The following is a 27,298-nucleotide window of genomic DNA, read 5'->3' on the forward strand; positions in this document are numbered from 1 at the left end:
AGTTACCGGTAGGGGCCTGGTATTGGGCTACTCTCACTCAAACCCTGAAAACCAGAGGGCGAGATGCTAAACTTAATTTAATTATGAAATATAATAACCTGTTGGTATTTCCCCTATAAACAATGTCGACTTACTTTTGATATTACCCTAATAAAGTTAAGTCATTTTTGTACATTTTTGGTGTGGTAGGCTATGGTTATTATTACACACCCCAGCACTCCAACAAGTTGAAGTTGAGGAAGAATGTTTTAGACCTACCAGAGTTCCGCCTTTAATCTAACAATATAATGCTTGTCTTTATAAAAAAATACTCAAATTGAAAATGTACAAATTAGCTTCCTTGTGTACGCCTATTTCTGTATAGCAGCAGTAGTAGTCTATCTGACAAGTATAAAGAAATACGTCTGTGTTGGGAACATTGTGCCGGCATATCTCTGTCTTTCTCTCCATCTCTCTAGGGCTAGGCTTAAGCTTCTCTTACTTTATATATAAATATATATTTTTTATATTAATATCATACAGTTGACGCCTAGGCCTATATTCATACAATGCCCTGACGCATTTATCGCTCAAATCTCCAACAGCTTAACCGTAAGGTGGACAATTATTGTTTTAGGAAAGTAAAAATCAATATAACAATAGGCTATAAAGTTTTGAATATGCTACACATCGAAACACAACTAGTTGTTCTTTGTTTTGTTATAGGCAGTTTTTAAAGACACGTAAGTTGATCATTTGGTGGGCCTCCCGAGTGACGCAGCGGTCTAAGGTGCTGCACCACAGTGCGCGAGGCATCACTACAGACCTGGGTTCGATCCCGGGCTGTGTCACAGCCGGCAGTGAGTGGGAGACCCATGAGGCGACGCCATATTGGCCCAGAGTCGTCCGGGTTAGGGGAGGGTTTGGCTGGCCCGGGATTTCATTGTCCCATCACGCTCTAGCAACTCCTTGTGGCGGGCCGGGCGCCTGCAAGCTGACCCGGACGCCAGCTGGACGGTGTTTCCTGCGGCTGGCTTCCGGGTTAAGCGAGCAGTGTGTCAAGAAGCAGTGCGGCTTGGCAGGGTTGTGTTTTGGAGGACGCATGGCTCTCGACCTTCGCCTCACCCGAGTCCGTAGAGGAGTTGTACCAATGGGACAAGACTGTATCACGAAATTGGGCAGAAAAAGGGCTAAAAGTAAAATAAAAAATGGTGTTTACAATTTGGCCGATATCTCTCATTTATTGATGACGGTTCTTTTATGTCGGGTGGAAAAACCTCTAGCACACACACATACATTTTTTTTAGTTTGGAGGTCATTGAGAGAGGGTCGAATTTGGTCAACACAATATGTAATTGCTAATTTGCTACGTGAGGCTTATTCGATCAAATAGCTGTAATGTTTAGGTTGCTTTGATATAAGTGGGCGCACATGGTATGCCAGCCAGAGTTGTGCCTGTTGTTCACATGCTTATCTGCCCTCTCATTGGCTAGAATGTCCCCCCCTGATCCAACCTCCTCATGCCTTTGCCGACATTATTCCCATTGTTTGAGCGGTCAGTCCAGTATCTTGTCAGTTTATACACAATCTTTGATCACTATCACTAGCTATCATTAGCCAAAAAATCAGCTAGGTAGCTAACTTGATTCTTCTTACATGTACTACTAAAGTTAAAAAGCGTTGCATTGTTGTAAACACATGCAAAATAAATGTTCCTTCCAACATCTATTTTGCACCAGTCTCGGGCTTTTCCTTTTAATAAATCCAAGTCACGTTGAGATTGACCTAATAATTCAACCTAACCTAACCTATGACCTAGCAAATCACCCTACCCCCAATTGCAAGAAGTGGCACAAATAATTCACTAAAAACTAGCCTCCAATGCATGCTTTCTATTCCTAACACTAAAACTAAATTTTTTAAATAAATATAAATATTTTAATACAACTAAAACTAAATAAAAAAGAGAATCTGAATTTAAAATAAAAATTGAAAAATGTATAGAAATAAAAACGATATAAAAACACTATAATAACCTTGCTGTCCAGGAACTGGATGAAATCCCTTAAAGCTAGGAAGAGGCTACTGCAACCAGGCACGCTGTCACCTTATGTTATACCTCACCCCAGTCACATTGAGAACAGCCAAACCTGGTCCTGACAGTCCAGATAGGATCCATGCCTTCATCTAAAGCCAGACTAAGCTCACTTTCTACATCAGAGCTTTGGAGGACTCATAAAGCGATCCTCAATGTCTGCATTCCACGTGACATCCTATTCCATACACAGTGCACTACTTTGGACCAGAGCTCTGGTCAAACGTAGTGCACTTTGCTGGGAATGCGGTGCCATTTGGGACTCAGCCTATGATATTTTTATGGCCTACTCAAGGCTTCTCAAGGCACCGGTTAGATTAAGGGTTGTCCATATCAGAGTGGAGAGGCCCAGTCACCCCAAACAGCCCCTAAAAGTCTGCTCCCCTTTCTCCTCAAACCATAGGTCAGAGGCCGCAAGGGGATGGGCTATGAGGGGCATTGGGCCACCATGGTAACAGACACACTTGCATTGTGCTTGGTGATTTACGGTGGTGTGTGTGGTGCTTAGACTCATGCAGGGCGGGGGTGGCCTCCCTATTGAAGATTTCACACAATAGAAGACATTTTAGAAATTCCCAATTTATTTTGGATGTGGAGTAGCGACGTCTCAAGGACAGCAAGAGGAGTTGGCACAAGACACACACACACACACACACACACACACACACACACACACACACACACACACACACACACACACTTGCAGAGCTAAAAAGGAAACACACACAGAGAGAAAGGGATATTCTTGGACTGTTCAGGTTTTGATGATAATGAAGCAGGAAGTGACGTCACGTCATCTCTCAGAAGGATGATTGTCTGGGGAGGAAGTATGTTGAATCACCGTGGTGTATTTCTGTTCTTCTCTTTTCTGTTGTAGACCACTGGTTGAAGCAGCGGCAGGCAGGCAGGAGTTGTCTTATGATGGATGACTTTAGCCACTATGTTGAATAATGAATGTTCAGTAAGGACAAGAGGTTGACAAGTGTGTGTCTGTCTGTGTGTTTATTTGTAAAGGGGTCTATGTCTGGGCCTAGTGTCAGACTTGTTAATAGTTGTGGTCTGGACGGAGCAGTCTAGAGGACATGATGTTATTTACATGCAGTATAACATGCTCTATTAGCCACATTCCCAGACACAGACAGGCCTAGCTAGCTCTAATAGCTAGCCCTAATCACACTGCTGCATCGAAGCCCTCATCTAAAACTCATACTCTGACTGATGGAGATGGTGATAACATGGCCTTTATAGATACGAGGCTTTATTAATCCATGCCGTAGGCTGTAGGCTTGTTCATTTAGTAGACAAGTCCCGTGCCATTATTTTATATTATATGATTTTATAGTAAGAAGAATATAACTGAACTTAGCTGAGTAAAATAGAAAGGATATTTTTACCATTCCAGAGCGAGAGTCTGCATATGAAGTGGCTATGTTGAGCGTAAAAGTGATCATTTGAAATGCGTATTATATGCTAGATTTAGAGTTATTTGGCAACTTTAGTTGTGAATGATACAAACTTTAGAATGTCATAGAAATCAAAACATATATGGGCTGCACGATGCGACTTCAGGCTATTGATGATTAGAGAAAGTCACAAAAAAAGCTTGTGCTCTGTTCCTTGCCGCAGGCTGCACACGTTGTTCTCTCATCAAGTGATCATATTTTCACCCATCAGACTATTCTCAGTTTCATCTTCTCTTTAATAATATGTCAAATTACATTATCAAATGGGCAGGAACAGGGGCAGGGGGAAAAAATATGTAATCTGTATGCTCTCTAATAGTGAATGGAGGCTCCTTTCCTGCCAGTTGTTTTTTTTCCATCATGCCAGGTATGCTGCTCCTGTTATTTCACTCCACCCATCAACCACTGTTTGAGGAGCATGCTGCCTCTCGCTACGTGAGAGGTGATATTCCACCCAAACCCTATATGCCATGGGCTCTTCAACCCTGTTCCTGAAGCTACCCAGTGCTTCATTTGGGGAAACCAAGTGAAATCTGTTCGGGAACATCGTAACATCTATTTCATTTAGCTGACAGCCCCTCTCTCTGCACGCTCGAGAAATAAATGAAGGAGAGAGCAGACGAGATAGAAACGCACTGTGGTAAGATATTCTGTAGCTAAAGGTAATGTGTCAGCCTATTAATGATGAAATATAAAAAATGCCCAATTAATATTCTATTCAAAGTCAAATACAAATGTACTATAATTGTAGGCTAACTCTGTAAGCTGCCATGCACAATCAATGAACCAACAGCATCCCGTAGTTCAGTTATTTTGTTTTAATGTTTTTCTGCCGTATGTAATATGCGGTAGGCTATGTATTGGTAGGCTTCTTTTGTTGTTGCTTGGGCTCATATATAGGCCTACACATAAGCTCTAATATGTATATTAATCATAACCGTAGAAAGCGCTGTCCAGGGGCTTCCCGAGTGGCGCAGCGGTCTAAGGCACTGCATCGTAGTGCTTGAGGCGTCGCTACAGACACCGGGTTTGATCCCAGGCTGTGTCACAGCCGGTCGCAACTGGGAGACCCATGAGGCGGCGCACAATTGGCCCAGCATCATCCGGGTTAAGGGAGGGTTTGGCCGTCAGGGATGTCCTTGTCCCATCGCGCTCTAGCGACTCGTTGTGGCGGGCCGGGCGCATACACGCTGACTTCTGTTGCTAGTTGTACGGTGTTTCCTCTGACACATTGGTGTGGCTGGCTTCCAGGTTAAGTGAGCAGTGTGTCAAGAAGCAGTGTAGCTTGGCAGGGTCATAGCTCTCGACCTTTGCCTCTCCCGAGTCCACACAGGAGTTGCGGTGATGGAACAAGACTGTAACTACCAATTGGGTAAAAAGTACAAAAAAAGAAAGCGCTGTTCATTTTGTTGTGTTAGGCTTTGAAACAACAAACATGTTTTCCACTCAGTTTAAACCTGTTGTTGAATTTCTTTGTTTGATCAATCACAGTGAGGTGAGTTTTAAAAGCATGACACAATTTTGATGTGCTTGATGTGATGTCAGAGTGGTTAGAGGGACAATAGAGCCCTGAGTACCAGGCCATTAGGACCTGATGATCGTTAGCCAGTTGGGTACTACCAACGCATGTCCAGAGTGCATAAGAGGTGATTACCGTGACTCAACTGTCACATGGAATTTAACCACCAACAGAATTTGGCTCTGCCAGGAGTACCCCTGAGGTACCCCCTCATTTTATCAGTAGGCCTATGGGCTCATGAGTCTTGTCAAGTACCCCCTGTGGATAGGCCAAGTACCCCCATGGGTCCTAGTACCCCTGGTTGGGAACCACAGGCCTAGAACCACAAGTAGTAGCACGGCAGTGACCATACGAGTTGGCTGTACACAGTATTAGCAGATCTGGGACCAGACTACACAAACAGGTCTAGCCTCACTGGACCTCCTGCTGGGTCATTCTCACAGCACAATAAAGTGTTTGCCTCCTCTCTCACCCTCCCAACAGCTTTCTCTTATTAATTCAGTCATGCTAGCTCTACCAAACAGAGCAGCTAGTGTTATGTCTCTGTATCTCTGTGTGTCTCTGCTCTACGACGGATCATTTCTATGCAAACAGTGCAGAGAGATGACAGAGGGGAAGTGTGGTAGTGGGGATGATCTATGGGGTTATATGTATGTTTTCTAGGTTAAAGCCAGTATCTATATCTCTTAGGGGAGTGCTCACAGCTGGACTCATGATCATAAACTCTGAGTGAGTTAAACTGTGCATTTTAAAATGGGAGTCATACCTGCCATAGCCATTGGTTTTGTAGGGAGATAATATTTGTGGTTCTCTAGAAGTGTAGAAGCTGATATAATGCCTGGAGTTGTATAGGAACTTTTATTTAGACCATTTCTCTGCTGAGCCGAGAACGTGCAGAATAATCCAGTCACTGAGATCTAAATGAGCAGAAACAATTTCTCTCAAACATGCATACATTGTCATGCAGACACAGACAAACACACGCTTACACTAGACTAGAGGATGTACTGTTGGTGCTGTAGTCCACACACACACACACACACACACACACACACACACACACACACACACACACACACACACACACACACACACACACACACACACAAAAGTTGCAGATCTTAAAGGATCTAACACACCCCTCTCTCTCCCATGGTCTACCCAGGACAGCCTGCACCTGCTGGGGTCCAGTGGGGTGTTGGGGGTCCCTCTTTATACTGCCTGGCTGGAGCTGACACACAAGGAGGTACAGTAGCATGGCCTCTCGTGTCTTAGCTCTAGTACTGGTGTTAGTACTAGTCTTGGGGTTAGTCTGGTCTCTGGTCTGGCTCTAGTCGTGGTCTAGTCTTGCGGTGGTTCTATGGTTAGCTTGGTTCTAGTCCACAGTTGTCCAGTTTCTCAAAGGTTTGCATGTCTTTACAGACTTCATTCTTTAACAGAGTTACTTCACTTCTTGCCGTAGGTTTCCATTTGATTGTCATTCATTTTACTGTAGCTACATTTTCCTTCACTGAAAACACAATGCTCACCCATTAAACCTGTGTGTTTGTGTTCGTCAACATCTCTGCCTCTCAAACACCTACAGGGAATCTTGCAGGTGCGCAGAGCACCATGTGTTTTCACGCACCAGATTTCAGCCAATCACCTGTCATAATTTCCCTGACACACAGAGAGGGATCTCGTTCCCGCTGACATTATTTTCTCTAATAGGGCTGGTCATGTGACCACGGCAGCAAACAGGAGCACTAAGATTAAAGAGATTCTCCGGTACTGTTATATACCTTTTAACCAGTAGTTCTGAAAGTAGCTCTCACAAGTCAAGCTTGGTACCCGAAAATGGAGAGCCACATCTGTCACGGTTGTCGTCGGTGAGGGAGGACCAATACGCAGCAGGTACGTGTATGCTCATTTTGACTTTTATTTAACTATCAACAATGAACGTACAAAAATAACAAAAACACGAGAACGAGCGAACAACCACAAACAGTCTGGCAAAGCCTAGGGCTGAACACAGAACATCAACCAAAAACCCCGGAAATACTAAATCAAACCCCCCTTTGAACAAACACACCACCCTGAACCACATAAAACAAATACCCTCTGCCACGCCCTGACCAAACTACAAAACAATTAACCTTAAATACTGGCCAGGACGTGACAGTACCCCCCCCTTAAAGGTGCTACCCCGGAAGCACCTTAACAACAAAAAAATGACCCCAAACAATACCCAAAAGAAAAATTCCCCCTTACTAAAGGGAGGGAAGGGAGGGTGGCTGCCGTCAACGACGGCACTGTGCTACACCCCCCCTCCCCAACCCACCTATTTTTGGAGGTGGCTCCGGCTCAGGCCGTTCCAGGCTGTCTGGGCAGTCTGGCAGCTCGGGACAGTCTGGGCAGTCTGGCAGCTCGGGACAATCTGGGCAGTCTGGCAGCTCGGGACAGTCTGGGCAGTCTGGCAGCTCGGGACAGTCTGGGTAGTCTGGCAGCTCGGGACAGTCTGGGCAGTCTGGCAGCTCGGGACAGTCTGGGCAGTCTGGCAGCTCGGGACAGTCTGGGCAGTCTGGCCACTCCGGCAGTTCAGCGCAGTCTGGCCACTCCGGCAGTTCAGCGCAGTCTGACCACTCCGGCGACTGTTGACTGGCGGGCAGCTCCGCCGACTGTTGACTGGCGGGCAGCTCCGACGACTGTTGACTGGCGGGCAGCTCCGACGACTGTTGACTGGCGGGCAGCTCCGACGACTGTTGACTGGCGGGCAGCTCCGACGACTGTTGACTGGCGAGGCTGGGTTTACGCACTTGCAGTTTAGTGCGGGGAGCAGGAACAGGACGAGTCGGACTGGGTGGACGCACTTCCGGGTCCGCACGAGAGACAGGAGCTGGAAACCCAGGGCTATGGAGGCGCACAGCCGGTCTAGATCTTACCTCCTGCACAACCCGCCTTGGCTGGATGGAACTAGTAGCCCTGCACGAGCGGGGTGCTCGTACAGGGCGGACTGGGCTGTGCAGGGGCCTGATGGTAGCCGTGCGTAGAGCGGGAGTTGGGTAGCCTGGTCCTCGGAGGCGTACCGGCGACCAGATGCGCTGCGCAGGCATCCTCCTACCAGGCTGGATGCCCGCTCTAGCACGGCACCTGCGAGGGGCTGGAATAACTCGCACCGGACTGTGCGTGCGTATGGGTGAGAGAGTGCGCTTCTCAGCGAAACATAGCGCTCTCCACCCCATACGCTCCTCCATATAACCACGGGTAGCTGGCTTCCGGCTCTTCCTTTGCCTAGCCAAACTACCCGTGTGCCCCCCCAAAAAAAATTCTTGGGGGTGCCTCTCGTGCTTCTCCCTCAGCGCGTCTCTGGCCTCGTACCATCGCCTCTCCGCCTTGGCTGCCTCAATTTCCCACTGCGGGCGCTGATAATCCCCAGCCTGATGCCAAGGTCCGGCCCCGTCCAGAATTTCCTCCCAAGTCCACTTCTCCCGCCAGTCCAACTCGTATTTCCTCCGCTCCTTCCTCTGCTGCTTGGTCCTTTGGTGGTGGGTGATTCTGTCACGGTTGTCGTCGGTGAGGGAGGACCAATACGCAGCAGGTACGTGTATGCTCATTTTGACTTTTATTTAACTATCAACAATGAACGTACAAAAATAACAAAAACACGAGAACGAGCGAACAACCACAAACAGTCTGGCAAAGCCTAGGGCTGAACACAGAACATCAACCAAAAACCCCGGAAATACTAAATCAAACCCCCCTTTGAACAAACACACCACCCTGAACCACATAAAACAAATACCCTCTGCCACGCCCTGACCAAACTACAAAACAATTAACCTTATATACTGGCCAGGACGTGACAACATCACGTATGTTCACCTCGTCATTGCTCTCTCACTCTGCTATGTGTGCATCTTGCTTGAATTGCTAGGGGTCTGGCCCATGTGGGGGAAAATGTAGGGAAAATGGCGCAGCACAGCTTTCAGATAAACAGTTGTTCTCAAACTAGGTATTTCGTGGCTAATTGAGGTAAGACAGTAATTCTGCTCATTGATTATCCATGTATGAACTACACATTGACACATTAAAGCTCAAAGCCAAAGTTCCAGAGCATGTCTTTAATATCAGCAGGTCAAAATAATCCAAAACGATCTACCAAATCTATTCATTTTAAAATGTTGATTACTTCTCCTTACCATTCACCTGATGATAAGACAAGACATACATTTTTTGTTTGTTTTCTAACATATGATGGGGGGGGGGGGGTCCCTTGGTTGCCGGTTTGCCTGAGTGGGGGTCCCTGGGAAAGAAATGGTTGAAGACCCCTGTTGTAATTCCTGTGTCCTATTCCAGACCAATTGCTGTTTGCCAATGAGGGAGCCAGAGATTCCATGCAGCTCATGTAGCATGACTCAATGTTAGAGAGTGAGGAGGGAGAACGTGGTCAGGAGAAAGAGAACTAGGGAGGGAGAGAGAACAAGAGGGGGGGCGATAAGAAGAGATGTATTATTAGTGCTGTAAACACCTGGCACCTGCCTCTGTCTTTTACTCCCCTCTCTCTTTCTCTCTCTCCCCCTTTGCTCCTTTACTCACTCTGTCCATTTCTCTTACTCATAGGCTGTGTTAATGTGTAACAGCATCCACTGCCAGACATTCTTATGGGCGTTTGATGCTTTCAATACTCCTAGGCTTGAATAAAACATGTATTACAGTAACCTTTCACACCTACAGTGGGGAGTTTGAAGTAAGATAGTAATCTCACAGATATTCCAACTAGCTCCAGATTTCGTTAACGGGTCACGGGATTCGTATGATAGAGACAAACTCCATATTTGAAGGTTTCCTATTCCTATTGTTCAGCTCAAGGTATTCAGAGGACAATGTTGCTGTCCATCTGGCATCGCCCAGAGAAAGAGCAGAACATTGATATATGTGTGTGTGTGTTATAGAGATGGCATCAGGGTAACATATAGGGTTGAACGTCCACCCCATGCCCTGTAGGAGAGACAGCAACATTGTTACCCATTTGTATATCCTCAGGGGGGTGTGTGTGTGTGTGTGTGTGTGTGTGTGTGTGTGTGTGTGTGTGTGTGTGTGTGTGTGTGTGTGTGTGTGTGTGTGTGTGTGTGTGTGTGTGTGTGTGTAAAAAATTGCCTGAATTGATGTGATAACGACAAATAGAAAGATACGTTTATAATGTTGTCCACAGTTTATTTTATTATCCTTTAACCTACAACTACTAGTTGTCCCATTAGTAATCACGCATATTGGCAAACTTATTTCATTTCAAACTTTTTCTAGTATAGGCTACTTATCACAATGAACAATATCTGCAAAAATGCCTGCGATAAGTGATTGGTATGGTCGCTGTCAATCATTTTATCGTCCCAGCTCTAGTGTGTGGTTGTGAGTGTGTGTGTGTGTGCGCATGCATGCGTGTATGAATAATTGATAGCTCTAGGTTTACATTGCCAGAGGGTAGGTGAGGTAATGGTCTAAGAACACATTGGGATGTCACAGCTACACGGACGCCCTAACCCGCACACCACAGGCACACATACACACCAGACCAAATACACACATCAGGCATGCACACACACACACATGAAACATTTGCCTTTCCCCTCCTTCCGTAGGAGCACACAAAGCAAAGGATGGCAGGAGATACAGCTTTTCCAAAAATTCTGGACGTTGGAATGAGAGAGAGAGACAAAGGGAGAGAAAGAGAGGGAGAGAAAGAGAGGGCGAGAGAGAGGCGATTGCATTTCCTCAGTGAAACCCAAGTCTTGTCAGAGCCTTCGCTCCCGACTTCCTTCATTATGAAAATACACCCGCTCACCCTTTCCTCTCCTCCGCTAGCAACTTCCTGCAGCGCGGGCCTGACTCCCACACACACTTGAGGTAGTCCATCGTATCCGATGATGACTTCCACTACTGCTTGTGGGTTTGCTGAGGACTGTTTCATCCGATGCGGGATGCACACTATCGGCCACAGACAGAGCAAATAAAGGCCTGTCCCATTGATGCTGAGGCAGGCATGGGCATCTGTCTTCTCTGTCGATCCTCTGGCACCCGGATGACATGGCCGAGCCATCTAAGCTGGTGGTGTGTGAAAGACGCCTCAATGCTCCTGCAGTTGGTTCTCTGTAGGATCTCTGAGTGAGGAACACGGTCCCGCCAGGAAACTTTCAAAATGCATTGGAGGCATTTTAATGTGAAAGGACTCCAGTTGTTTTAAGTGTCGGCTGTAGACTGTCAATGTTTCACATCCATAACAGAGTGTAGATACACACACTGCCAGTTAGACTGCCACTTTGATGCGGAGGTTCCTGTTGTTAAAAACCCTCTTCCTTAGCCGTCCAAAGGAGGATGAGGCCTGTTTGACCCGATTCTGGATGTCCTGGTGGATGTTGCAGTCTTCTGAGAGGATGCTTCCAGGATATTTAAAGTGTGGCACAATGACAAGTGATGAGTCTGAGATAAAGAATGTGGGTGTTTTAGTCAGAGGATCAGATGACCACTGTTTTTGAGATGTTAACAGACAGCCCCATTCTGCTGTATGCTCTCACAGCTGCTGTGAGGGTGGCTTGTAAAACTTCTGGGGTATGTGCCACAAGAACGCCATCATCGGCGTACGCGTTCAGATTTGAGCTTCGTGGCGGCTTGGAGCCTCCTGATGTTGAAGAGGTTCCCGTCCAATCTGAAGTCCAGGGTTTCCGCATTCCCCATTGTCTTTGTGCGGGCGTGTTGTGACACACCGAAGGAAGACTGATATACACACACACACACACACACACACACAAACTCTCGACATCACACACACCCACACACACGCTCTAGCACTGCCTTGTGACTCAAAATATACTCCTGGAAAGATTCCAGTTATGACATTAGCTGTATTACAAGTCCTCATAAAGTGGATGAATTTTCTTTTCAGAGTTGTTTTTTCTTTTTTGTTTGTAATCTGATGCATCCACCACTGACCTTAGCCTCCCTCCCGGGTAGTAAAGTTGTCATGTGCTTGTCAGACAGACAGACAGACAGACAGACAGACAGACAGACAGACAGACAGACAGACAGACAGACAGACAGACAGACAGACAGATGAAAAGATAATGTTAGTTAATCAGTGTTCAGTCCTAGGGCTGTTTTGGGGTAGTTACTGCAGTGTTTCCTGTGTTGTCAGCTCTGTAAGGCTCTGTAGGTGTCAGGTCAGGCCTCAGTCAGTAACCTTATACCCTACCTACTGTGCTGCGGGGCAGACTGAGTGGTAAAACAAATAGAAACGTTGCCTTTCGTAAACTAACACTCACACTTGACTTTTTCCCCCCTACTACCACTGACTTTGCTGAAAGCTACTTTGAGGGAAATATACTGACCTATGTGATTGTCCCACCTAGCTATCTCAAGATCAATGCACTAACTGCTAAATGACTAGAATATAAAAAAATCTATGAAGGCCATAAAATGGAGTGTTTGCCTGTACTGACTTTAGAGCTGAAAACAAGTACACAGAACGAGAGAGTTAGTTGGTTCACACACTCAAAGAGGCGGTGAGAAGAGAGAGTGTGTGTGTGTACACATCCGTCTGTCTGTCTGTCTGTCTGTCTGTCTGTCTGTCTGTCTGTCTGTCTGTCTGTCTGTCTGTCTGTCTGTCTGTCTGTCTGTCTGTCTGTTACTTGTTGCTTGTGTTCTCAGACCTTTTCCTCTTTGTTGGGCACATCGCGCACTGCTCCCAAGCATACTACTCGCCAGTGTCCAGTCTCTTGACAACAAGATAGACGAAATCCGAGCAAGAGCTGCCTTCCAGAGAGACATCAGAGACTGTAACGTTCTTTGTTTCACGGAAGCATGGCTCACTCGAGACACGCTATCTAAGTCGGTACAGCCACCTGGTTTCTTCACGCATTGCGCCGACAGAAACAAGCATCTCTCTGGTAAGAAGAAGGGCGGGGGTGTATGCCTTATGATTAACGAGACGTGGTGTGATCATAACAACATACAAGAACTCAAGTCCTTCTGTTCACCTGACTTAGAATTCCTCACAATTAAATGCCGACCACATTATCTACCAAGAGAATTCTCTTCGATCATAATCACAGTCGTGTATATTCCCCCCCAAGCAGAAACTTTGACAGCCCCGAAAGAACTTCATTCGACTCTATGCAAACTGGAAACCACATATCCTGAGGCTGCATTTATTGTAGCTGGGGATTTTAACAAGGCTAATCTGAAAACAAGGCTCCTTAAATTTTATCAGTATATCGATTGTGCTACCAGGGCTGGTAAAACCCTGGATCATTGTTATTCTAACTTCCGCGATGCATATAAGGCCCTCCCTTCGGAAAAGCTGACCACGACTCCATTTTGTTGCTTCCAGCCTATAGACAGAAACTAAAACAGGAAGCACCCGCGCTCAGGTCTGTTCAACGCTGGTCCGACCAATCGGATTCCATGCTTCAAGATTGCTTCGATCACGTGGACTGGGACATGTTCCGCATAACGTCGAACAACAACATTGACGAATACGCTGATTCGGTGAACGAGTTTATTAGCAAATGCATCGGTGATGTTGTACCCACAGCGTCTATTAAAACATTCCCCAACCAGAAACCGTGGATTGATAGCAGCATTCGCGCAAAACTGAAAGCGCGAACCACTGCTTTTAATCAGGGCAAGGTGACCAGAAACATGACCGAATACAAACAGTGTAGCTATTCCCTCCGCAAGGCAATCAAACAAGCTAAGCGTCAGTATAGAGACAAAGTGGAGTCGCAATTCAACGGCTCAGACACGAGAGGTATGTGGCAGGGTCTACAGTCAATCACGGACTAAAAAATAATAACCAGCCCCGTCGCGGATCACGATGCCTTGCTCCCAGACAGACTAAACCATTTTTTTGCTCGCTTTGAGGACAATACAGTGCCACTGACACGGCCCGCTACCAAAACCTGAAGGCTCTCCTTCACTGCAGCCGATGTGAGTAAAACATTTAAACGTGTTAACCCTCGCAAGGCTGCAGGCCCAGACGGCATCCCCGGCCGCGTCCTCAGAGCATGCGCAGACCAGCTGGCTGGTGTGTTTACAGACATATTCAATCAATCCTTATCCCAGTCTGATGTTCCCACATGCTTCAAGAGGGCCACCATCATTCCTGTTCCCAAGAAAGCTAAGGTAACTGAGCTAAATGACTACCGCCCTATAGCACTCACTTCCGTCATCATGAAGTGCTTTGAGAGTCTAGTCAAGGACCATCACATCACTCCAATTTGCTTACCGCCCCAATAGGTCCACAGACGACGCAATCGCAATCGCCTCTCCTGTACTCCCTGTTCACCCACGACTGCGTGGCCATGCACTTCTCCAACTCAATCATCAAGTTTGCAGACGACACTACAGTGGTAGGCTTGATTACCAACAACGACGAGACGGCCTACAGGGAGGTGGTGAGGGCCCTCGGAGTGTGGTGTCTGGAAAATAACCTCACCACTCAATGTCAACAAAACAAAGGAGATGATCGTGGACTTAGGGGGCTGCTCCCTCTGCTGCTTCCCGATCTACATTGACGGGACAGTAGTGGAGAGGGTGGAATGTTTTAAGTTCCTCAGCGTATACATCACGGACAAACTGAAATGGTCCACCCACACAGACAGCGTGGCGAAGAAGGCGCAGCAGCGCCTCTTCAACCTCAGGAGGCTGAAGAGATTCGGCTTGTCACCAAAAACACTCACAAACTTTTACAGATGCACAATCGAGAGCATCCTGTCGGGCTGTATCACCACCTGGTACGGCAGCTGCTCCACCCATAACCGTAAGGCTCTCCAGAGGGTAGTGAGGTCTGCACAACGCATCACCGGGTGCAAACTACCTGCCCTCCAGGACACCTACACCAGCTGATGTCACAGGAAGGCCAAAAAGATCATCAAGGACAACAACCACCCGAGCCACTGCCTGTTCACCCCGCTATCATCCAGAATGCGAGGTCAGTGCATCAAAGCAAGGGACCGAGAGACTGAAAAAACAGCTTCTATCTCAAGGCCATCAGACTGTTAAACAGCCATCACTAACATTGTGTGGCTGCTGCCAACATACTGACTCAACTCTAGCCACTTTAATAATGGAAAAATTGATGTAATCAATCTATCACTAGCCACTTTATATAATGCTTACATACCCTACATTACTCATCTCATATGTATATATTGTACTCTATACCATCTACTGCATCTTGCCATCTTGATGTAATTAAATGTATCACTAGTCACTTTAAACAATGCCACTTTATATAATGTTTTCATAACCTACATTACTCATCTCATATGTATATACTGTACTCTATACCATCTACTGCATCTTGCCATCTTGATGTAATGTATCACTAGCCATTTTAAACAATGCCACTTTATATAATGTTTACATATCCTACATTACTCATCTCATATGTATATACTGTACTTTATACCATCTACTGCATCTTGCCTATGCCGTTCGGGCATCTCTCATTCATATATTTTTATGTACATATTCTTATTCATTCCTTTACACTTGTGTGTGTATAAGGTAGTTGTGAAATTGCTAGGTTAGATTACTTGTTAGATATTACTGCATCGTCGGAACTAGAAGCACAAGCATTTCGCTACACTCACATTAACATCTGCTAACCATGTGTATGTGACAAATAAATTTGATTGCCGTATGGATCCAGTGCGTTGCTATGGCACCAGCTAGGTTACGAGCTAGGAGATGAACGGCAGAATTGTCAACGCCCCAGAGAAAGAAAGAGAGAGAGGGAAAGGGGGCCCTGTGTGAGCCAAGTCCACTTTTAGTCAGGGTATCAGAAACTCTCTTGAAACTGCATAGGGCGTAGGCCTATATTTCTGTTGAGAACTCTGGTGTAAGTCGATACATTTCTCCCATACATACCGATCTAACTGCTGAATAACAGTTAGTGTCACTGAAAGCCCCATTCCATACAAAGGGCGACATTATTTCACACAGGAATTAGTCAAATGTCTACTGTATGTATTTATTGGAGCTGTATTGGGGAAGTGTGTGTGTGTATACCGTGTGTATACAGTATTTGTGTGTGTGTGTGTGTGTGTGTGTGTGTGTGTGTGTGTGTGTGTATATATATGTTGGAGACACTTGTGAGCAGAAGACAGCTGGGTAAATTGTCATTTTATCCCCAGCTCATACGTCAGACTCATATCGGACCCCTATCCTGGACCTCCGAGTATGTAGTGGGATTTCAGTATGTGTGAGTTTGGAGCACAGCTGCTGCAGACCCCCATCTGGACCTGTTCCTCTCTTTTCTCTCTCTCTCCATCTCTCTCTTTTCTCTATCTCTCTATTTTTCCCACTCTCTTTAGAACATACCATGCAATATACACACTCTAGTGATAAAACAGCTGCATTACCAGCCCTGCATGGCTGAGGACATAGGGGAACACAACGAACAACTGAGTCACACTGACTACATATCCTCCACTCTGTGTGGTTTTACTAACTACTAGCTTCTGTTGAAGAACGTCTGGTGTGGTAATACAGTATAGCCTGCTGTCACCACCACTCACATTGGCTAACTCAACAAAGTGATTCAGAGGTGAAAAACCATCATAGGCATTTAAAGTGTCAATCTGCATTTGAGATTGGTAACATTTCTCCAGCCCCAACCCTCAGCTATTTACCATATCAGTGACGGGGTGACAGCGTTGTTATTGTTTGAACAGAAGATTGCCCCTTTAAGGGTACTAGACAGGAAAGAGGGATGTCTGAGGTTACCATGGGCACCCAGGTACAGGTAGGCACCTGCCAGGTCCCGGGGGAGATTGGCACTGTGCCAGAGACAGAGGTGTGTTCTCATTATAAGTTGCATACCTGCATAATGTCTATCACCTGCTGCAATACATATATCACCTCTGATTTCACCATACGTGGTCGGCCTGTCGGCATGGCTGAATTTTAGAATTGCTTTTATTATTATTATTAGATATATATTTTTGGGGGGAGTACTTGTGCGGCCAGAAAAAAAACCTCTTATCCGGCCCACACAAGGATTTCAATCAGGGATGCACGATATATCGGTAAGCATATCGGAATCGGACGAAATTAGCTAAAAATGCCAACATCGGCCCAATGTCTAGTTTAACGCTGATGTGCAAAACTGATGTCAAAGCTGACGTGCATACCAGTACAACGTAGGTAAATGACATAATGACGCGACGAAAAATATATCGCTACACATGCAGCACAGCATTCCTAATCTAGCCCACAATGTCTGCTGTGTGGATCAGGCAGTCAACAAGTCAAGCAGTCATTTGAAAGAGTAAAAACATTTCAGCCAGGCAACTCAAGGGTGAAATTTATTAAAGCCAAGATAATGGAATTCATTGCCCTTGACAATTAACCGTTCTCAGTCGTGGATGATATTGGCTTTCGCCAACTGGTCGAGCACCTCGAGCCCCGGTACACACTACCAAGTAGGCGCTATTTTTCAGATGTTGCCCTACCGGAGTTACACAGTATTGTTACAACGCACATCCATGAGCTACTTGCTATGGGCGTCACTGCTATTTGCTTAACAACTGACATTTGGACCAGCGTTGTCAGCCCCATGAGCATGCTGAGTCTGACAGCACAGTGGGTCGATAAGGATTTCGTACTGAGGAAAGCCGTATTGCATGCTCAAGAATGTGCTGGTTCTCATACCGCTCCTGTCATTTCAATGGCATTTGAGAACATGTTTGAAACTTGGAAACATGAACACACTCCTAGCTCCATTCGAACAACTGACTGGAGAAATAAGCTCATCAACTGCGTCTGCAGACACCCTCTGTCATGGCATTGAAACACCTGCTCAACATAACTGCCGACACAGACCGTGGTGTTAAAACTTGCAAAAGTACTCTATACTAGAGGCTGTGAACAAGCGATTCGGTGGCATTCTCTTTGAGCCTCTTTACTGTGTCACCACCATGCTCGATGCTAGGTAAAAAGACCGCTACTTCGATGGAGACAAGAAACAGGGTTTACGTGAAATGTTACAGACACAGCTGGACAGGATGGAAACAGACACAGTGACAGTGAGCACAGAGGAAGCGGACCCACAACTGAAGAGGTCATGGACAGACAGAGCTGAAACTTCCCTGCTTGACCTGTATGATGAAATCCTGGTTGAGAATGAAACGACTGAACAAATGAACAACGAAACAGCACAGCAAGTAAGTGAAAGAAATAGATTTGATTATGTTTTACTGGGACATTTGTAAATGCCAACAAAATATATTTTTGGTCAGTGTGTGTGTGTGTGTGTGTGTGTGTGTGTGTGTGTGTGTGTGTGTGTGTGTTAACTATTTAACTTTACTAGAATGCTTAAAAGGCCGCTAACATTTTTTATATCGGATATCGGTATCGGCCAAAAATGTCATATCAGTACATCCCTAATTTCAATGGCAGACAAATCCCTGGTATGATGCAAAATTACATATTTACTGCTCTATTTATGTTGGTAACCAGTTTATAATAGCAATAAGGCACCTCAGGGGTTTGTGCTATATGGCCAATATACCACGGCTGACGGCTGTATCCAGGCACTCTGTGTTGTGTTGTGCATTAGAACAGCCATTAGTCGTGGTATATTGGCCATATACCACACCTCCTCGGGCCTTATTGTTTAATTATATAACGTCCTGGGTAGGGCTGTGGTGGTCATGACATTTAGTCAGTCGGTGAATCTCAAGCAAATAACTGCTGGTCTCACAGTAATTGCCACCGTCAATTAACATAAATACATTTAGCATCTCCTGGTTTCCACGCATAGCTCACAAGTCACTGATGCCGAACTTTGCAACATCCATTTTTTTTTAATTCTAATAAATCCATTTAATATACCCAAAACAATCGTAATAAATCTAGGATTTATTTTAAACAGGTCTATTGAAACGTGATATGAAGAAAATGTAGCTTATTTCAGAAGAACAGAATAGGATATTCTGAGTTGTCCTTATGTTAGGTCCTGATCTGGCTATGCCATATGGCTGTGGGCTACACTAATTAATTTAGAAGACAAGATTTTATTAGAATTCCGTGGCATTATTTTATAGTATTACGATACTATGGAACATAGCTGAATAAAATTGAAAGGACATTTTCTCCATATTATTTCAGAGGGAGTGCGCATATGCAGCTATTCTGTGTTTAGCGGTTAACAAAGAAACAGGTCCTTCTATATGCTTCATTTAGAGTGATTTATTCAACTTTAGTTGTGATACAAACGTTGGGCTATATGTCTTGATTTTTAATACATTCTAAGGCTGCATGATGCGACTCTAATGATGATTGGGGAAAAAGTCTCATGAAAGGCATGAGTTCTGCTTTGTTTCTTGTGCAGGCTGCACGCACTTCATCAGTCTATCATTCACAATTTGGCAAGCACTTTATAATATTCTCACTAGGCCTCGAATTTCCCGGGGGCATCCCCCTTGTGTGGCCGTAATGCCCCCTAAAAAATATCTATGTTTGCTCATTTATAAAAAAACTGAAATATCACATTTTCGTAGGTATTCAGACCCACCTGTATTTGGGAAGTTTTTCCCATTCTTCTCTGCACATCCTCTCAAGCTCTGTCAGGTTGGATGGGGAGCGTCGCTGCACAGCTGTTTTCAGGTCTCTCCAGAGATGTTCGATCGGGTTCCAGGCTCTGGCCGGGCCACTCAAGGACATTCAGAGACTTCTCCCAAAGCCACTCCTGTGTTTTCTTGGCTATGTGCTTAGGGTCGTAGTCCTGTTGGAAGGTGAACCTTTGCCCCAGTCTGAGGTCCTGAGCGCTCTGGAGCAGGTTTCATCAAGGATCTCTCTGTACTTTTCTCCGTTCATCTTTCCCTCGATCCTGACTTGTCTCCTAGTCCCTGCCGCTGAAAAACATCCCCACAGCATAATGCTGCCACCACCGTGCTTCACCGTAGGGATGGTATTGGCAAGGGGATGAGTGGTGCCTGGTTTCCTCCAGACGTGACGCTTGGCATTTAGGCCAAAGAGTTCAGTCTTGGTTTCATCAGAACAGAGAATCTTGTTCCTCATGGTCTGAGAGTCCTTTAGGTGCAATTTGGCAAACTCCAAGCGGGCTGTCATGTGGCTTTTACTGAGCAGTGGCTTCCGTCTGGCCACTCTACCATAAAGGCCTGCTTGGTGGAGTGCTGCAGAGATAATTGTCCGTCTGGAAGGTTCTCTCATCTCCACAGAGGAACTCTGGAGCTCTGTCAGAGTGACCAAGGCCCTCCCCCGATTGCTCAGTTTGGCCGGGCGGCCAGCTCTAGGAAGAGTCTTGGTGGTTCCAAACTTCTTCCATTTAAGAATGATGGAGGCCACTGTGTTCTTGGGTACCTTCAATGCTGCAGACATTTTTTGGTACCCTTCCCCAGATCTGTGCCTCGACACAATCCTGTCTCAGAGCTCTACGGACAATTCCTTCGACCTCATGGCTTGGTTTTTGCTCTGACATGCACTGTCAACTGTGGGACCTTATATAGACAGGTGTGTGCCTTTCCAAATCATGTCCAATCAATAGAATTTACCACAGGTGGACTCCAATCAAGTTGTAGAAACATCTCAAGGATGCACCTCAATTAAGTATTTGTGTTTCTGTTCTGAAGGTAACTGTAAAGAGGATATCGTATTGTACCTGCCCAAACACAGCCCTCCCGGTCCCCCTGGGCATAAACACACACATTGAACTCTTTTTAAATCCACTGCCGCTGTGTGTTGCTGCCAATGCATAAAGAGAGGCCTGGTGTGCCAAGACAAATATAGAGTGGGGTTTCAGTGAGTGACTGTGTGTGTGCGTCACTATTGATGTGCCGCTCCGCGTGCCAAGGGAGTGGCTTCACCCCTCGTCTGATTAATCATACAGTGCCACTAGGCTGACACGGAGAGTGTGAGAAGGTCTTCTGCCAAGCATGAGAGTGATTGCGTGTGACAGTGAGAGACTTGCATCCCAAATGGCACACTATTCCCTATGTAGTGCACTGCACTACTTTTAACCAGAGCCCTACATTGGTTGAAAGTAGTTCTTGAAATAGGGTGCCAATTGGGACATAACAGAGTGCGAGAGTGTCTGCTTAGGAGGCCAATACTGTAGACCATTGACACTACACCCTGAGAACCATTGATCTGCTGGCCTGGCCTGTCAATGGGGAGCTTGCTACATCTACTACAACATCCACTAGACTTCTATGGTCATTCAGCAGACACTTCACCTACACAGCTAACAGGGTTATGTTCATTATCCATTCACGTTCTCTCCTTCACTTACACTCATTCATTTAGCACAGACCTTCCTTGATGTTGAGACATGGAGGAATGACCGGCATGTAACTCTGGCAACTGTTTCTTATCGAATAGCGATCTTTTCTCATGGTTATGTGGCAATGCAAGGAAGTCATTATTTCTGTGTGTGCGTGAACGTGTGTGTGTGAATGCGTGCTTGCTTGCGTTCATGTGTATATGTGCACATTTGGCAGTAACGGTGTACTTGCTACTACTTTCCCTCTATCTGCTCTCTGATAAAGAGATTAGACAGAGAGCCGTAGTGCTTAGCTCTCTATTCCAGCTCTTCTAGTAAATCAAACGAGTTCTACTGGTGCGTTCAGGGCATAGCCAGCCAGCTCTTAAATCAGGCCTGGCCAGCCAGAGTTATGACTCTCTACAGGTTGACCCAGTGTGTGTGCAGACCAAGGTATTGTGTGGTACTGAGCTGTACGTGGTACCAAGAGAAGTTGGCTCAACCACCAGAAACGCCCGCCGCCCGCTGAGCTCGCTACCTCTACTTAAAAGCTCAATGCTTTCACCCTCTGTACTTCCTACCTCTCTCACTCTCTCTCATTTTCTCTCTCTTGCTCTCTATCTCTCCGCTTATCACTCTCTTTACTCTCGCTCTCTCTTTTATACATATTTATTAGGATCCCCATTAGCCGACGCTAATGGTGACAGCTAGTCTCACTAGGTTCCCTCCCATAAGGAAAAAGACATTACAGATAGAATACTTAGAATTTACATATATTCTCTGTCTCTGTTCCCTTTCTCTCTCCTTCTATGAGCCAGAGAATATCTAAGAGTTTCAATTGAGGTTACACTGCAAAGAAAAGTATCTAAAATGACTGATGTCCTCAGACCAGGCCTGTGTGAATTACACTTTATTAAGCTTTTGTACTTTGAAAAGCTGCTCTTCATGAATTTGTAGACAGTCAGACACAGTTGTGTGTTGTCTGAGAGCTATCCCACGATGGCCTGGACCTGCTCCTGCTCCTGCTCCTGCTCCTGGACCTGCTCCTGGACCTGCTTCTGCTCCTGCTCCTGGACCTGCTCCTGGACCTGCTTCTGCTCCTGCTCCTGGACCTGCTCCTGCTCCTGGACCTGCTCCTGGACCTGCTTCTGCTCCTGCTCCTGGATCTGCTCCTGGACCTGGACCTGCTCCTGGACCTGCTCCTGGACCTGCTCCTGCACCTGCTCCTGCTCCTGGATCTGCTCCTGCTCCTGGATCACTTCTGCCTGCCTTTCAACAGCCCATCCTCCCCATTGTCACACTTCCACAGGAAAGGGATCAAATACCCTCACTGCTAGACACACACCATCCCTGTTAAACCCTGCGTGTGTGTGTGTGTGTTTGTGTGTGTGTGAGAGAGAGAGAGAGAGAAAGAGAGGGAGAAAAACAGGGACAGATAAAGAGAGAGCGACTGCTAGAGAAATACGTAGGGAGAGAGTGTAACGAGGTCAGCAGCACACTGCAGTTTAGATAGGTCTTTATGTGGAAAATGTTCACGTGTTTTGAAGGTGGGGTAGTGATAGAGGTTATTGTGTCCTGGTAAATGTGCCACCCTGGGACCGCTCTGACCTAAAATGGAGCTCGCTCTCTGTTTCGCTCACACTTTCTCTTGTTTTTCTCTCATTATTTTTCTCTTTCCACTTCTTTCTATTTTTAACTATTGTCTCCCTCTCTGTTTCTGTATTTCTTTCCTCCCAGTCTGTCTGCCCTACCATAGTGTCCTGTTGCTTTAATGTTATTTGTCACTGATAAACTGTATATGATAAACACTCTGCCAACCCCTCTCTCTTTTTCTTTCTCTCTCATTCTCCCCCTCTCATTCCCTCCCTCTCATTCTCCCCCTCTCTTTATCCCCCTCTCATTCTCTCCCTTTCATTCTCCCCCCTCTCATTCTCCCCCTCTCATTCTCCCCCTCTCATTCTCTCCCTCTCATTCCCTCCCTCTCATTCCCTCCCTCTCATTCCCTCCCTCTCATTCCCTCCCTCTCATTCTCTCCCTCTCATTCTCCCCCTCTCATTCCCTCCCTCTCATTCCCTCCCTCTCATTCCCTCCCTCTCATTCCCTCCCTCTCATTCCCTCCCTCTCATTCTCCCCCTCTCATTCTCTCCCTCTCATTCTCTCCCTCTCATTCCCTCCCTCTCATTCCCTCCCTCTCATTCCCTCCCTCTCATTCTCCCCCTCTCATTCTCCCCCTCTCATTCCCTCCCTCTCATTCCCTCCCTCTCATTCCCTCCCTCTCATTCCCTCCCTCTCATTCCCTCCCTCTCATTCCCTCCCTCTCATTCCCTCCCTCTCATTCTCTCCCTCTCATTCTCTCCCTCTCATTCTCCCCCTCTCATTCCCTCCCTCTCATTCTCCCCCTCTCATTCCCCCCCTCTCATTCCCCCCCTCTCATTCCCTCCCTCTCATTCTCCCCCTCTCATTCCCCCCCTCTCATTCCCCCCCTCTCATTCCCTCCCTCTCATTCCCTCCCTCTCATTCCCTCCCTCTCATTCCCTCCCTCTCATTCCCTCCCTCTCATTCTCTCCCTCTCATTCTCTCCCTCTCATTCTCCCCCTCTCATTCCCTCCCTCTCATTCCCTCCCTCTCATTCCCTCCCTCTCATTCCCTCCCTCTCATTCTCCCCCTCTCATTCCCTCCCTCTCATTCTCCCCCTCTCATTCCCTCCCTCTCATTCCCTCCCTCTCATTCCCTCCCTCTCATTCTCCCCCTCTCATTCCCTCCCTCTCATTCCCTCCCTCTCATTCCCTCCCTCTCATTCCCTCCCTCTCATTCTCCCCCTCTCATTCCCTCCCTCTCATTCCCTCCCTCTCATTCCCTCCCTCTCATTCTCCCCCTCTCATTCCCTCCCTCTCATTCCCTCCCTCTCATTCCCCCCCTCTCATTCCCTCCCTCTCATTCCCTCCCTCTCATTCCCTCCCTCTCATTCTCCCCCTCTCATTCTCTCCCTCTCATTCTCTCCCTCTCATTCCCTCCCTCTCATTCCCTCCCTCTCATTCCCTCCCTCTCATTCCCTCCCTCTCATTCCCTCCCTCTCATTCTCCCCCTCTCATTCCCTCCCTCTCATTCTCCCCCTCTCATTCCCTCCCTCTCATTCTCCCCCTCTCATTCCCTCCCTCTCATTCTCCCCCTCTCATTCCCTCCCTCTCATTCCCTCCCTCTCATTCCCTCCCTCTCATTCCCTCCCTCTCATTCCCTCCCTCTCATTCCCTCCCTCTCATTCTCCCCTCTCATTCCCTCCCTCTCATTCCCTCCCTCTCATTCCCTCCCTCTCATTCTCCCCCTCTCATTCCCTCCCTCTCATTCCCTCCCTCTCATTCCCTCCCTCTCATTCCCTCCCTCTCATTCCCTCCCTCTCATTCCCTCCCTCTCATTCCCTCCCTCTCATTCCCTCCCTCTCATTCTCCCCCTCTCATTCCCTCCCTCTCATTCCCTCCCTCTCATTCCCTCCCTCTCATTCCCTCCCTTTCTTCTAGCCCAGCCTTTAGGCACCCAGGATTAAAACCCTTCCTATCTTCTGTAAACTCTGTGGTCATCTGCATTATGATCTGTAGTTTAGTTATTGTAGGGGCAAGTTCTTTACTGTTCATATGAGTTGTGACCTGTACTGCAGTTATTGTACGGGTAGACCGAAGACGTGGATGTTGATTATGGCAGCCCCCCGCACCTCTCTGATTCAGAGGGGTTGGGTTAAATGCGGAAGACACATTTCAGTTGAAGGCATTCAGTTGTACAACTGACTAGGTATCCCCCCCTTTCCCTTTTCCTTTACCTCTTTACTGTTTTCCAGGGAGAGCGAGAGATAGGTAATCAACTAATCTGTGGTCTCAGGCCAAGCTGTGGAGTAAATACACTGTGAGAAAATACTGGTCTTTTCACACAAGACCACTGCTTGGCTATTGTTAGGGGAAATATTTCAGCAAATGAGCTTTTACACTGCGATTAAACCCAATGAGTTTAATCAGATTTTCTAAACTGATCTTAATTTCTCTCAGATCAACATTCATAGGCCAGAGCCCTTGATCAGGAGAATTGCTCTAATCAGTGTCTGTTATGACCTAGTTAACCTAATAGCTTTTTACTGTTTAAGTTTCATGCAATCTTTAGAATGCAAACTGTTTCCAAAACAGTAAAGAATGAGTAAAAAAAATATTTTAAAAGAAGGGCAACTTCTTCATTCCTCCATTAATGATGTATGTTGTTTTTACTTCCTGTAATAATCATGTGACCTATGACCTCTGTGTTCCAGCCCAACATTGGTCGTCTGGGGATCCCCCATGGACCCTCGGGTGAGAAGGTGGCTGTGGTTGCTGTGGACGACTGTGACATCGCCATGGCAGTTCGCTTTGGCAACCAGATCAACAATTACTCCTGTGCTGCCCAGGGCACCCAGACCGGACAGAAAAAGTGAGTGTCTCTCTCTCTCTCTGTCTCCCTCTCTCCCTCCCCCTCTGTCTTCAGGTTCTTTCCACTACCTTTAGTGAGACTAATATGTGTTAGGCTAATAGGAGTCAGTGTTGTAACTGCAGGACTGATTTTCAGTCACCTTCATTACACCAGATTACCTTGCCTTTCACTCTCTTAATCTCTCAGGATTGACATGCTCTCAATTTTCAGACAAATCTCTCTGAGCCTCTTACACAGCCTAACATGGCTTAACCTTTACAATTCTATCTTTCAGACGTTTACTACTGCAACTAATTGTTTCTGTATCTGAAACCAAGATCCTTTTCAAATTAGGGACATTAGGCAAGGCAGCAAGCTAGAACACATTTAGGAAAAGAAGAAAAACACATCAAAGGAACGAGGTAATGAGGCTGCATTCTTTCAGAACCGGTCGCTCCAATATGATAGGCTCAGAGCTCTTCTACAGTAAACAATGTGGCTCCGTTTGACTCTGAGGTCGACACCCGGGCTTTTAGGTTCGATCTTTGACGAAAAGGAGTGAAAGTTACGACGCACGCACACACACCTATCTTTTTACCTGTCTGTCGGTCAGACCGCACCCTAGCTGCTTCCCCTGAAGTGAGAGGCAACAATTGTGTGTGAGACACTCGTTCAACACATACTTTGTGTGACACTCGTTCAACACATACTTTGAGGGACACCACACAAGTTCATGTGGCATTTTTAGACCATATGACGTTGCACTTTTGCCGTATTGAAATGGATCATTTTTTTTCAATGTTATGCTTTGGTATTGCGCCACAATAATTCACATTAAACCCTGGCGTTTGATGTTTATAAGTTTAGAGGCTTGTGTGTAAGCCTGCATCTTTGCTGCCTGCTAAGTCTTCTGGGCTGTTGTAGTGTTTAGAGGATGAGGAATGAATCAAGCTAGCTAGCTGGGTTACAGTGGCTGTGTCCTTTCAGTCAACAAGGCATGTGACAAATAACCTTTTGCAGGGTAACCATACTACTCACACCACCAGTACCCTGGAGTACCCTGTAGTCCCCTTTAGAAAACTTAAGAACCTTTGGGGAACACTTTGGTGTCTGTCACAGGCACTGTGTATTGAAACGTTGGTCCTGTAGTTACATTCATTTGAAAGAAGGGGAGTTCAATATAGAGTGTGACTTTCATTTTCACTTAAGTCCATTAACCATCAGTTGGCACTTTGTTCACTTTGTTGGTGCAACTTTTGTTCCTATTCCTATGGGGACTGGGGCACCATTTTGGATCCAGAACCATTAGATGAACTCTGAGCTACAAGTGCCATTTTGGCTCCGTTCTGACCCAGTTTCCTGTACTCTCCCCCTGCAGATCATTGGACCTGACAGGACCGCTGCTGCTGGGTGGTGTTCCCAACCTGCCCGAGGACTTCCCTGTGAGGAACAGAGACTTTGTGGGCTGCATGAGGAACCTGAGCATCGACAGCCAACCCACCGACATGGCCAGCTTCATCGCTAACAACGGAACCACCGCAGGTAACAACCTTTTT

General features: G+C 46.4%; 1 protein-coding gene across 3 annotated transcripts in view; it reads left to right on the forward strand.

Annotated features, from left to right (window-relative positions):
* celsr1a (cadherin EGF LAG seven-pass G-type receptor 1a) overlaps positions 1–27,298 on the forward strand; it is a 133,366-nt gene that overhangs the window by 72,634 nt on the left and 33,434 nt on the right. For 2 of the 3 annotated variants that reach the window (XM_029742677.1, XM_029742678.1), the window contains exons 8-10: positions 6,222–6,302; positions 25,606–25,763; positions 27,121–27,284. In XM_029742677.1, the coding sequence (XP_029598537.1) occupies positions 6,222–6,302; positions 25,606–25,763; positions 27,121–27,284 (403 nt within the window). The remainder of the gene's footprint in view (positions 1–6,221; positions 6,303–25,605; positions 25,764–27,120; positions 27,285–27,298) is intronic. The other variant, XM_029742679.1, reaches the window with a different exon arrangement.

The sequence above is a fragment of the Salmo trutta genome, chromosome 40, assembly GCF_901001165.1.
Source record: "Salmo trutta chromosome 40, fSalTru1.1, whole genome shotgun sequence".
Taxonomy (NCBI): Eukaryota; Metazoa; Chordata; class Actinopteri; order Salmoniformes; family Salmonidae; genus Salmo; species Salmo trutta.